The following is a 13,690-nucleotide window of genomic DNA, read 5'->3' on the forward strand; positions in this document are numbered from 1 at the left end:
TCTCTCTCACTTTCTTTATCATTTTTATATATGACCCTTTATTTTATTTTATTTTATTTTTTTTTTTTCTCTCAGAATTAGACTGCACATCATTTACTAATACTTTTGCTAGCCATCAAATATTATATAATATAATTGAAGGAGTTTTGAAAATAAAACCAAAACAGAGAAAAAGAAATTCATAGATGGGACCAATATTAATTATTATTTGTGGTTTTTAAAACCCTTTTGAAGTTGATTAAGTGACAGCTGATATGTATTTTTCTCATTAAGAACCTCCAAAAGTCTTTGCCACATCAAAATTGAATATACTTGTACAAATGTAGTTTGGAAGACAGAATTTTAATAGAAAGCAAGTCAGGAATTTATCTTTTGAGCTTAATTTCTTTTTTTTTTTTTTCCGTTTAAATGAACTATGACTCTGTGAGTTATTGTCACTTACATACATGTTTAAAATGGAAATTTTAGACAGGAAATGATTTATATGCCTTTGAATCAGTATATGCAGTTTTTTTTGTCAATTTTATTTATTTATCTGTAAATTAATGATAGTATAAAAATATAAATATATATATATATATATCAATATATATTTATATTGATACTGCTCTATTCTTTCGGAATATGATCCTAAACATTAAATTAATATTCAAATATACATGAAACTGTATCCCTATGGTATCAAATAAACATTAATGCCTCTTGAAGTTTTGTATATAGTGATAATATTGGTTCAAAACCTTCTATCTAAACTTTTTAACTTCTAAATTATGTTAATCATAATAAAATTTCATTCAAATTATATCTAAAAAAGGGGATTTTTTTTTTTTTAACATGCACTGCACATTCATTTTAATAGTTAAAAAATTAAAATATGAAGATTTTGGACTGACGCTGCACCTTAGGTAAACTCAAAGATCGTTCATGCTAATTCAATACTGAACAAGGTAAAGAGTAAAAATGTCAAATTACTGTCCAAAGTAAAAATACCCAACACCCTATTTCTATTTGTGAAATTAAAACAAAATATAATCATTTAATATGAATTCCTATGACTTGTAAAAGTGGAACAGATTATATAAATCAAATTTCTAAAGCATATATAAAAAAAAAAGGCAAACAAATTTATCAAGTTAAAGTGACAAAAAGAAACTCGAAAAATAGGATTGAAAGTTGTTTTTGATACAAGGATCTCTTAATGTAAAATAAAAGATGCTTTGGTAATAAAAACTGTAAAATCTGAAAAGTGCAGGGTTTAAATGTCAACTGCCCAGAATAATAATGTGTAAGTGCAAGTGGCAACCATGCAAACATTCATGCCCATCACCTTTTGCCAATGCATGTGATCCTCTTTTGGTATCTTACCATATGGGGATAGCCGCTTCCAGATTTTTTATTTATATCCTTTTTTTTGCTTCCATTTCTCATTTCTTATTTTAATACTAAAAGATATTCTACAAAAGCAAGAACACAATAAAAAAGTAAAAAAAGAAACAAATTTCATATAAGAATTATTGCCAATGCCATGCCCCACCAAATCTCCACCCGATTCTGTAGATGGGAAAGTGATAGTGTGCAATAAATGTATGCATATCCAAAAATGTGAATGACAGCAAAATTTTTGTAAAATATAAAATAACCTATTTTGAGAATTGAGAGTAAATTGACATATAAATCAATTACAAAATTCTGATCATTGAGTATCTGTACAAGTAAATATACATTCTATATCTCCTCTTATATCTTTCAAGAATTTGAATAAAGTAATCTTAATTCCACAATATATCAGAAAGCAAAAAATTTCTATGCACAAAGTTGGGCCAAAATGAAAGAAAGCTTGTAAGAAAACCAAATCCAATTTGCTAAATGCTCTACATTTCTTCTTCTAAAAGATCTTCGTAAACCAACTCATCTAAAAGATCATCAAAAACCATATCTTCAACTTCAAGAGCTACACATTCAGTATCAAATTGAAGATTCATCCAACCATCATCTTTAGCTAAATCAACATTCACAACATAATCCAATGATTGATCAAGTTCTGGTCTCAGCCTCAAATAGAAGCTTATAAGCCCCCAAACTTGTTCAAGAACATGGTGTCCTACTGGCATTGGTCTAATATGTGAAAGGGAAGTTAAAGGCATAGGATAGTAGCTGTATGATCTTCCATAAATCTCCATCAAAACCTCATTAATCAAATCAAACATAAGTAGATGATCGCATTTCCCACCTTCATTTCCTGAACAATCAGGATCAAGAAACAAACAGCCTTCCACTGCTTCATAGACCAAGGGATCAACTGGTTGATCTTCAGAATGCCAAGAGCCTAAAAATCCACTTCCACTGAAACCTGATAATTCTAGTACATCTCTTACATAACTGAATTCAACTTTGTTATTTTCATCCAATTTAAGATCTGTCATGTCATAGATTAAGTCACTTTTTGGTGGTTCTTCATTTTCAATTCCATGTTCACTTTCGAACGCTTGAGGATTATTAACCATGCTTGTAGGCTCTTGTCCTTGCTTTGAAAGATTATCTTGTCGATCAAGAAAATTTGCTAGTTCACTTGCAATTGAACTTATTTCATCAACTTCCTCTGAGTTTTCTCGAATAAGACTATACAAATCATCGAGACTACTTCGTTCGTTGAAACTAGTTCGTGCACTAACATTGGGATCGAAATCACTCCTACTTGGTGTTGCTGAAGAAAAGGCACAAGAAGATTCTTGACTGTAACAGATATAAGCTTTTAGATCAGGCATGGAAAGAATCCTTCCAAGGTTTTTTGGGACAGTGTTAACAGGTGACCCTGCTTCTATGGTTCTCACTTTCAAGTTGTCTGAAGACTGTGAACTCTGTTGTTTGGCTTCTTGGTTGAAACTGTTCTCATACAATTGGCAATACCTATCCATTGATTCATTGAGAGATGATGTTCTTCTCATGTGGCGTGCTTGCTTGTGTTTGAAGGAAGGAGCCGAACAAGCTCTTTCATAACCACTTCTAGCATTGCTTTTGTCTCCTCTGTTGTTTACAGTATCCTCCAATTGGTTATCAATCTCTTCTAATTCCTGATCAGACAACTTTTGGCCATGAGGAACTTTATGTAGAATAGCATCCATCGAAATTCGACGCCTCTCTTTTTTGCTATCTTCAATCACATGCTTTATCTTCTGCTTAAGATCCTTGAATCTCTTAATTGCTGCTGGATTCTCACCCTTTAGAAGTTGAGGATGAATTGGGGAAGAACTGTTAGCAAAGTTTTGCTCTTGACTATGATTTTCCGATCCACTTCCTTCGTGGTTGGGTTCGAGTTTGTTTGGCTCCAAACCTTTTCTTCCCAATGTGCCATTTAGAGGGAATGAGTCAGATTTGGTTAACCCCAGTTTTGTGTTTAATGCATGTTGTTTGTGGAAGTACTGAGCCAAGGGAGAGTCTGGCTCATGTAAAATCTTTAGTAACAACTCCTTATTTGCACTAATCATATCCAAAGCATCCAATAATTCTTTTGATTTGAATAGAGAAGGATCTAGATTAGGCTGTTTTAACACATCTTGTATAGTGTGGTCTAAGTTTTCCTCAAGAACTGCCTGATTCTCAAGTGATTTTTTCTCATGCTTATCAACTTGATCACTAGCAACTATGTTTCCACTCTCATCTCCATAACTACTGATGTCCTTTACTGGTTCTTCACTAGAATTCTTCGGTGGTGAATCAAGATTACTGAAAGGATCTTGATGAATAATTTTGGGACTTGAATCATTAATTATTTTATCGAGAGGTTCCAAAACTTTAGGCTCCAATCGATGATGAATAGAAAAGCTTCGTTTCAAAGATCGTACCGGATAAGCTGATGAAGTCCGGTGATTCTGTTGGCCTTTCATGATTTTCGACACCTCTTCAGCAACAAGTGCTGCTATTCGTGCATCCATAGAACTATCATTTGTTTGAGAGGATTCCTCCTTTTTTTCTTGATCAGCCTGACCAATTTGAAATCAGATATCATTATTTTGTTCATTGACACAAATCTGGAAAATTAATCAAATTTGGTTGCCACATTTAGTATTAAATCTACAGATGAAATCCTAAATCAGAAAAGACTGACAAAAACCAAATAATAACAGAAAAATTTGTGGCATCATAATTTATAATATGAGCTTACAATGGAATTGTCCATCTTAGCATCAACTTGTTCATCCAATTTATTAGCACTTGAAGCATTTGTAATTGTATCATTTCCTGGATTTCCTGTTGATGACCAATATTCAGTTATGCATATGAACCCAAAGGTAATTACAGAATCAATAAATGTTTTCAATGATAACCTTCTAATATGACAAATCTGGCAGATGATATTTTCTGTTTGGTTAGAGGAATTTCTGTAATAAAACATAGGAAAATTTTTTACAACCACAAAAGAGATTGTTCAAAATTGCTTACCAACAACCTCCAAATGTCTATTATCACCACCAGTCTTCTTGTAAGTCAGTCTTTTCATGACATGACGCCATTGATTATACTTCATGATATGAAACATGCTCCATGCACATCCAGCATGCCCTTTATTCTCCGAAGATATCTTCGAATGTTTCTGAAGAAAATTCTTTCCCATACTTTCTTTGCCAATATGTTCACCTTCTATAATACATCATACTGGTTTTCATTAACATAAAAAAAGAAAAAAAGAAAAAGGAACAACAACCATGTTAATCAAAGGATTTTATAACCCCCAATTCACAAACACAAATCAAAACAGTATTTCTTTTCCTTGATCTTAATTTCCTAAAATGGCAATTAAAACCCATTTTCCATTTATAAACCAAATGAGGATATTTTTAATGAACATACCAATGACAACTAAAAAAATATCCCAAAACTGTTTTAATTGATAGCATTTCTCTTTTAGCCAAAAGGGTAGGATATATATATATATATATATTTTTTTTTTGTTCCCCCCTTTATATGTTCATACCTTTGTATGGAAAATGAAAAACTAAAACAGTCCTTGGGCTTGTTTTCTGTTTGGCTTTCAAGAAAGGTAGCAAAAAAGCATAACAAGTCGTTTTCTTCCACAGCCGCTGATTAACTTGCAGATACAGCCACATTTTCCTTCACAGCAATACATTGTTACAAAGATTAACAACGTTGAAGAGAATTCACTCAATCTTCTCTTTGGTTGAACGAGGTTTCAGGGGAATTTTCCATAACCAAAATTTATAAAATTATAATGCTGTGGAAGAGAGAGAGAGAGAGAGAGAGAGAGAGAGAGAGAGAGAGAGAGAGAGATTGCTATGGACCATCCACGTGATGCCTATCCATGGAATTCGGTCCAAACTTTATGTATCCATGTCGTTTTTATTTCTCCTATTGCAGTTTTACTTTTTCTTTTATTTATTTATTTATTTTTGATGAAGTTTAATAATAAATAAAAGAAAAAAAATAGCATAAATTAGTACATATCTAGATACAAAAACAAAAAGTTCCAATATTTTTTAATGATGGGGAACAATTCAATGTAGTGTATCAAAGAAAATCTGAGCTCATATCAGATTTTTGTTGAATCTAATAGGCTGCAAACTAGATGTCCGAAACCTGATCATCATCAGCAGGCTAACAAGTAACAAGAAGAATAAGAATACAAATCTCAAAAACCCTTTACACTACTCAGACTCTACAATGGCTATAATTGCCTAACAGAAGAAGAATCAGACTCAAATTTGGAAAAAAAAAAAAAAAATGTAAAGCATAAATTTTTTCAGCACTCAAATGCTTAAATGTTCTTCTCTAGGCAAGCTTTGGACGGTATCTGACCATCTTCCTGGAGAGTGATCACTACTGTTGGATGAAACTTGAGCTTCTGATCTTGTATCTCTTATCATTTTCAAGACCTCTCTCATCGTAGGCCTATTTTCTGGTACAAGTGAGACACAGAGCATTGCTATGTTCAAAAGTGCTTGGAGTTTCTCCTCTGATGCCTCATTGCCCGAGGCAGGTTCATCCCCGGACTCTGTCTCCTCTTCACGAACTGATCGAACCCACCTAGGAATATCCGAACCATGTTCTTGAACAAGGTCTTGGAATGGAGTTTTCCCTGTTAGGAGCTCCAATATGAGGACACCAAAGCTGTATACATCGGCTGGTTGAGTGGATGGTCTTCTTATGTCACGACATTCGGGGGCTCTATAGAATAGAGATGTTGCACTAGGTTCTTCTAGTGAATCAGGATCTCGGAACGAAGTGAGACCATAATCTGTTAAGCAGGACTCAAAATCGGAACCTAATAAGACGTTCGAGGATTTCAAGTTTCCATGAGTTAAGCCAGGGTTCTGGTGGATGTAGAGCAAACCACTCCCTAAGTCCTCAGCTATTTTAAGGCATGATGTCCAGTGAAGAGGCTTTCCACCTCCTGTAGTTCTTGAACCTGTACAAATAATCAGATTGTCAATGCATGGAAGCTGAGTTAAGTTAATTATCCCAATTTGGCTTCAAAACCATATAGACAACACACACACGGCACATGAAGTTAAACAAATCAAGTCTTATTTATAATTTCATCTGGTGCATCATTGATCATTGGCAAAGTTTTTTAATTGCAATTTTTCTAGATGTCACCAATGAAACGATGTCTAGATCATAACCCCCAAGTGCATAAAACATATCAGCCTCTAAAACATTATATTCATGTAACTTTTGTCAAATTCTCAATTCTTTTTTCATTAGATCCAACAATCTAACATTTATTATGATAAGAACCTCTTATAGCCAAAAGGTGGAAAGTAAAGGGGGCAGTATCATTGAAACAGTTTTTGTTCACAAGCTGAACTTAAAATTCCAAAGATAAAAGTTAACTAAAAATTAAAAGTCATTCAATAATAACTCAATGTAAAGGTATTTACAAAGTTATAAATATTTTTGAACTAGAATGATTAGCCAATTAGATTTCAGCTTCAAAGTTTTGGAAAACGAATACCACATATATCAACAAAAGGGGAAAATTTTGGGGAAAAAGAATAGGAGCAATTTGGTAAGTTAATTCAAAATTTCAAATTTCCAACAAGAAAACAACAACTAAATTTGGATGCCAGCAAATCGAACTAAAAAAGTTTGAAAGCTTTAGATAACATAATGATGAAAGGGGAAGAAAAATGTAATTAGAAAGAAAGCAAACCAAACATGTCAAGGGAGAAAAAGAGAATATTTAAGCAATGACTATCATAGTATACAAATATAGAAAGTACAACCAAAACTAAAAAGCCCAAAAAGTCCAAATAGTATTAAAAGACTCAAAAAGGTCAATGCTGCAACACAAAGATGCATCAAATGGGTGAGTGAGACAGCACAAAGAAGGGCTTAACTTAAAAAGAGATGAGTTGTCAATTAGAAAGCAAGTTACATTTCAAAGATTTAGTTTTATTATTATTATTATTAAAGTGAACAATTTTTTTATTCAATTATTAACAACTTTGAAAGCAACGTATGTCTTTGTCCTTATGTACCACATCTGAGAGGGTGAAAAGTGCTATTTAAGAAGATAAAGTATGATTATGATGTATGATATGACAAAGGCACATCTCCTTATATATGGACCCTGAGATTAATGATCAAACAAATCAATTTTTTTTTTTTTTTAACTAAAAAACCATTTATACCATTCAAATATAATTCCACTTAATAATGTTTTTATAGGCCCATCTGCTCCAAGGGCCATAGGCACTAAAATGCTTCTTCTTGGACACAACACTACACGCGCTGCACAAACAGGGCAGTCATAAATTTTTAGGGCCACTTTTCTTTAAAAATATATATATATATATATAAATTAAAAAAAAAAAAAAAACCTTTAAATAAAAAGCAGGACCACTGGGATGGTTCATCAAGGAAGACCCACAAAACAGAGAGAAAGGATCCAGTGGATGAGAATTTTTAAACTGATGCGAGTACATATAACAATCAAAGGGTCACAATATGTTTGAACAAAGTCGTACCTGGAATGTATAATTTGACCCTACAATTTCCCAGTTTTTATTTTCACATTTTAAAAAAGAGTTCTACAACAAAAACAAATAGTACTTTTTTTCTTTTTACTTGGGTAAGTAAAAACAAACAGTACTTACTATCTCACTAGCCCTGCTCTTCATTTTTTTTTTTTTTTTTCCACTACTGATCTTGACCTACAAAATGTCTCATTGTGTCAGTCTACATTGACACAATTTTTTGGACTTTTTCTCATATGGGCATATTGGAGCAGGTAGATAATCTCTTTATTAAATATATAATATTTAAAGGATGGTTTTTATTTTTTAAATGCTCACGTATGGTGATTGCTATCTATACCGTCGCTGATGAGTCAGTCTCTCTTATTGAAGCCTAACCTAAGGTACTAAAAGCTTCAAAGAGGTGAAAACATTATAGGACTGCCCCACAAGGATACCTAAACACCAATGAGAGGAAAATTCTCACAACTTCACTAGAGAAAAAAGCCAGCAAAGAAAAATGCAAGAGCAAGCAAAGATGACCCACAAAATAATGAAAAAAAAAAGGACCTCAAAGATGCTTGTAAATTTCAGATTGAGCAAAATGTGCAACATATAAACTTACAAGCCACTCATGATCATCACTTGTCAATTTGTCATGTCTTTTGAGACATCTACAAAAGCTAAGTGTGCATTTTTATTTTTATTTTTATTTTTTTGCATTATTATTATTTTGGGGCAGAATATGGGGACCATAAGTCTTAAATTTTTAGACCAATTATTTGTCCCCTTCAAAAGCTCACATTAAAATGTTATAAAGCAACTGGGGCATGACAATTTTCATAGATGGTCCGGAAAAACTGCTGCAGAAATAGCTGACCTTATAATACATTCCTTGACCCAATTAAAAAACAATGTTAAAAATTCATTTAAAAGTGCTCTATAAATTAGCAAAATCATTGTTCTTTCAAATAAATACTCATTTAAATTCAAAGGCTCTAATCTCAATCTCATAAAAACAGAAATAAATAAATAAGAAATTCAATAGGGATGAGTTTGGTAATGACCAACATACCATGAATAAGAGAGAAAAGGCTGCCATTGGGGAAGTAATCATATACAAGAAGACGTTCCTCTTTAGCCTGGAAATAAGCCCTGAGTGGGACCAGATTAGGGTGCCTGAGCTTACCAAGAACGTCCATCTGTCTCCTGAATTCATCCAACGGTGGATATCTAGCGTCCTTAAGCCTCTTCACCGTTACAATAAATCCGGACTCCATCACAGCTTTATATGTACTTCCCATAATACCCCTCCCTAATGTCTCCGCCGAAGCCTTGAGCAAATCTTCTAAGCTATAACTCATTTGCTGATCCCCTGCTCCGCAGAACACCAAACTCCCTAATCCCTCTCCTTCCCAGGAAAACCCGCCTTGTTTTCCACCATTATTACCTGTTCTGCCACCTCCTCCTTCTTCTCCTCCTCTCTCTGTTTCCTCTGTTCCGGCAATCCCTTTGTTCTTCTCCTCGCCGGATACCTCTCTCCGGCCACTCTTCCGGCAAAATAGACACAGCAGGAGTAAGCAGATGAGAATGAGAACAAACCCACCTACGCTTCCAGCGATGATCTTGATCAATTTTGAACGGTTTGAGGAGCTTTTGGAGCTCGACAGTGGAGGTTCTAAGGGACTCATTGATGGAGGAAATGGAAACCCAATACCGCTTTTGCACGGAACGTGAACCTGTTCGCCGCAGAGTCCTCCATTTCCGGCGAATGATGAAGTATTGAACCGAACCAGAGATGAGGTCACCGGAATCTCGCCGGAGAGTTTGTTATTAGAAACATTGAAGAATCGGAGACTGGTCTGGTTCAAAGGTGGGATTTTTCCGGTTAGCAAGTTGTCTTGCAAGTAGAGTACGTATAAACGGCGAAGCTTGAGCAGAGACACCGGAATATGGCCTGAAATACGGTTTCCGGCGAGTACGATGACTTTCAAGCGGTGAAGTTCTGTTAGAGAAGTGGGAAACTCACCGGAGAAATTGTTATCGTTGAGGAAGAGAGATTTCAGGTTAATTAAGCCGGAAAGATCAGGGACTTGGCCGGAAATGGAGTTTCCTTTGAAGCTGAGCACTCGGAGTTGATCCAACTGGTTCAAGATTTTCCCTTGCAAAATGCCAGTCAAGTTCAAATACTCCAACACAAGCTTTGAGACCCTCCCATTCATGCATTCTTTCACTCCTTTCCATTGACAAACCTCGTTTCCATTCCATGGAAGAGAGTTTAATGGATCGATTGTGGATTTCAAGCTCAGAAGAGCTTCTAAATCCCCCGATTGGACCATAGGAAAAGAAGAAGAAACTACAGAGAAAACCATTAGCACCCAGAAAAAGTGAGAATAGTAGTACCTTGAATGTACAACCCCAACAAGCTGTTCCATCAGAGAAATAAATACAAAGAATCTTTCAATAGATTTAGGGGATTGAAGTAGTTTTGTTTTCAGATGATGAAAGGTTTGATCTGTTTGGTGTGATTACCATAAACAGTGACATGAGATCAGGAAAGTGAAAAAAAAAAAAAAAAAAAAAATTTCAATGAGAGTTTAGGAATCTTTGAAGAATAGGAGAATCTTTGGTAAACAAACTAGAAGAGCCAAAAAAAAAGATCACTTTTTTTTTTTTTGGCTCTTTATCTCTGCTTTTATTTTTCTATCTCTGGGTTTTGCTGTTTTGGCGGTAGCTTTATTTTACTACCTGGATATTACACTCTTTTTTCACAAACCCAGATCTTGAAGATCTATAACTATGCTAGAAAAAACCAAGCCTAAAATACCCAAAATGCAGAAACATCTCCATCCATAAAAAATCCGCCATTTCCAGATCTTTAAAACATTCTCTTTTGACTAGCTAGCTCATTTTCAAGAACTTTGGGAGTGAAAGGGAGAGAAAAGAGAGAGAGAGAGAGAGACCCAATTCCAGAACTCTGAAAATAGGAATAAGAAAAGCTCCAATGGCGATTAAGCTTTTGAGAATCCATGAAATGGAGGCACCCAATATGGTGGTGGTGTGGTTGAGGTTTCAGAGACATCGTTTCTCGGACTCTTTGCTCGCAAAACTCACGGACATTACAGCGTATACTTCACGTGAATTCATCTCAGAACTTGCAGAGAGAGACCATAAAAATAAAAGAAAAAATTTAACCTTTCTTTCCTCCTCTCCATGATTACTATATATATTTCTCCACCTGCACACATTATTATTATATACTCCAAAATCAAACATATAATAAATAAATTCATCGCTAAAATAAATAAATATACCCTTTTAATTATTTTCTTTATTGTTTTATTGGGTTGCTCAAAACCTTTTTCACAAGAGAGAGCTGAAATTAACAAAGCTTAGGACAACTTGACTTGACAATGGACGCTGCAAAACCAAAACCTAAGTTCAGAAAAAAAAAAATATATATATATATATATACCTTTTATTTTGCCTTGCATTTTGGGTCTGTCCCTTTACCCCAGAGAAGCTGAAACCTGAAAAAAGAAGTCCTCTAAAAACAGTATTAGAATATTTTAATTTAATCCAACATTCAATAATTAAAAAAAAAAATCCAAATAAATAAATGAGAATATGTTTTAGATGGTCATACCGAATCCAGCTCTATATTATTCAAAGATCACACAGTGCAAGTACTATTTATTATTATTATTATAATATATATGTATGTAATATGGAGTGTGGAAATTAATAATGCAAGAGAGAGAGAGAGAGAGAGAGAGAGAGAGAGATGGCTTTGAGTAATTTCTCAAGAAATGGGTGAAGGAATTGAAGGCAAAAAAAAAGCTGGATTGGAGGGGTAGTAAATGGGGGGTGGGGGTCTTTATCTGTCTGATCATCAATAAAACTAAAAGCAGTGAGAGCAAGCAAAGCAAGGCAAGAGAAGGGAAACAGAAGGAAGGGTGTTACAGTGTTTGTGTGTGGGGCGGGGGTCCAAGAGACTCCCCAAGTCCAAGTTGAAGTCCAACCAAGAGTTGAACAACCTGACACGCGGCGTGTCATGGAGGAGAACACGTGGCAAAAAGTGGTAAATTTTTTGTAGTTGAGCTCACGTTAAAGTGTGTTGTACAATTACATCGCTACCACCACCAACATCAACAACAACAACTGCCAACCATCGCCAGCTGTAATGGCCAAAGGATCAACGTTTTTGCCCCGCCGGCGAAACTTCCTTCTTTTTTTCTTTGTCTCTCACGATCAGCCCCGTTTACACCGCCGAAAATCTAGCCACCGGTATTTTGGCAATGTTTTTGTTTTTTCTTTTTTTTCTTTTTATTTCCTTTTTTGGTCCTTGCAATATATATAATTGAAAAGTGAAAATGGAAAATTTTGAAAATGCAAAATGGAAAGTGAGAAGTCCTTTTCAGATATTTGTACTGGAAAGCTCTTTTTTTTGAATGACTGGTTAACGAAGTTTCTGGTTTAATTTTTGTGAGGGGATGATGAGAAATTGAGTGGAGAACTAATTTTAATTTAAATATATATATATTTTTTTATGTGGTTGAATTGTCTCAAGCAATTTGTTTTAGTTGTTAATTAACCAAAAACTTTTGCAAATCCTTTTTGCTTTTTGATTATTGTTTGTTCAGTTTGGTGAGATTTAAGCAGTCGGAATTAATAGGTTTGGTTTGAACTATGATTGGGGGTATTGGACTACTGTTGCTTCAATTATATATGTGTTATGTTGGATATTTTATAATAAAGATGATAGTTAAAGCATGTGGGTTGCAATGCAATCATTTATTTACTGGGCAATAATATATTAAAATGGTCTAATTCTAATATGTAAACCTAGTGTGCTCTGATTGATTGACATGTGCATGCCAAATTTGGTTATACAAACTGAGGCAGTGAGGAAGGTTCATGCTACTGTTTTATGGACTGCCATAATATCACAGCATGGTCCTATGGAGAGTACCGCTCTTCCAAATATTTAGGACAAGAATGGAACAATAGGAGAAATGTGTGAAGGTCAATTCTGTCATCTGTAGCATTAATTATTCAATATAGTGTCACATACATAACCACCAATATTGGTAAGAACCAAACAACATAATAAAATAAAATAAAATAAAAAGTAAATAACTATAGTTTGTAAAATGTATATGTCCCAAGGATTATGACATGATCAGAGAACCACAGCATGCACCATTACTATAATAAAGTAATAACATGCATGCTTGATTGCACGGAAGATGATCAATGAATAAAAAGCTTGACAATATATATTCATGACATAGAGAGAAAACTGGTCTATCACCCAAAATAGAAAGTACAATCAGGTGCGAAATGTTATGAGTGACATTTTAATAAATTATTAAAAATTCAAAAAAATTTGAAGAAATGAAAACCTTTTAGCACATATCATGGCACCATATTATGTTATGTTATAATTTAGAAGATAATTTGTAGATCCTAACCTTACATATGTAGGTATAACAGAATGTAAAGTCAAAATACATAGTGTTGTTAAAAATGCCATAAAATTCTAGTGAAAATGGACATATATTATATAAGAAGTACAATATTCATCATTATGAAGCGAAGTTCTATATACACCGTCATACCACTTACCGGTCTTGTACACCTCCTTTACCATCAAATTCCTAAAATGCTTCATCTAGCACAGTATATATTATATATATATATATATATATGTATTG

The 13,690-nt window shown here is 34.1% G+C and overlaps 2 protein-coding genes across 5 annotated transcripts; both read right to left on the reverse strand.

Annotated features, from left to right (window-relative positions):
* Nucleotides 1-1,720: 1,720 nt before the first annotated feature.
* On the reverse strand, nucleotides 1,721-5,164 carry LOC112493237 (uncharacterized). 2 transcript variants are annotated; one of them, XM_025078628.3, is made up of 4 exons: nucleotides 4,973-5,164; nucleotides 4,441-4,653; nucleotides 4,163-4,248; nucleotides 1,721-3,980 (listed from the first exon to the last, which is right to left on the reverse strand). In XM_025078628.3, the coding sequence occupies exons 2-4, from the start codon at nucleotides 4,610-4,612 to the stop codon at nucleotides 1,872-1,874; spliced, it is 2,367 nt and encodes a 788-aa protein (XP_024934396.3). In that variant the 5' UTR covers nucleotides 4,613-4,653; nucleotides 4,973-5,164; the 3' UTR covers nucleotides 1,721-1,871. The 2 variants fall into 2 exon arrangements, with proteins under 2 accessions (XP_024934396.3, XP_060669636.1); XM_060813653.1 differs by lacking the exon at nucleotides 4,973-5,164 and having other exon boundaries at nucleotides 4,441-4,729.
* Nucleotides 5,165-5,465: 301 nt separating this feature from the next.
* On the reverse strand, nucleotides 5,466-12,260 carry LOC107429580 (inactive leucine-rich repeat receptor-like serine/threonine-protein kinase At1g60630). 3 transcript variants are annotated; one of them, XM_048463202.2, is made up of 4 exons: nucleotides 11,620-12,260; nucleotides 11,449-11,503; nucleotides 9,049-11,211; nucleotides 5,466-6,421 (listed from the first exon to the last, which is right to left on the reverse strand). In XM_048463202.2, the coding sequence occupies exons 3-4, from the start codon at nucleotides 10,406-10,408 to the stop codon at nucleotides 5,763-5,765; spliced, it is 2,019 nt and encodes a 672-aa protein (XP_048319159.2). In that variant the 5' UTR covers nucleotides 10,409-11,211; nucleotides 11,449-11,503; nucleotides 11,620-12,260; the 3' UTR covers nucleotides 5,466-5,762. The 3 variants fall into 3 exon arrangements, with proteins under 3 accessions (XP_048319159.2, XP_048319160.2, XP_048319158.2); XM_048463203.2 differs by having other exon boundaries at nucleotides 11,449-11,520; XM_048463201.2 differs by lacking the exon at nucleotides 11,620-12,260 and having other exon boundaries at nucleotides 11,449-11,587.
* Nucleotides 12,261-13,690: the final 1,430 nt, after the last annotated feature.

Source organism: Ziziphus jujuba, chromosome 12 (genome assembly GCF_031755915.1).
Source record: "Ziziphus jujuba cultivar Dongzao chromosome 12, ASM3175591v1".
In the NCBI taxonomy this organism is placed as follows: domain Eukaryota; kingdom Viridiplantae; phylum Streptophyta; class Magnoliopsida; order Rosales; family Rhamnaceae; genus Ziziphus; species Ziziphus jujuba.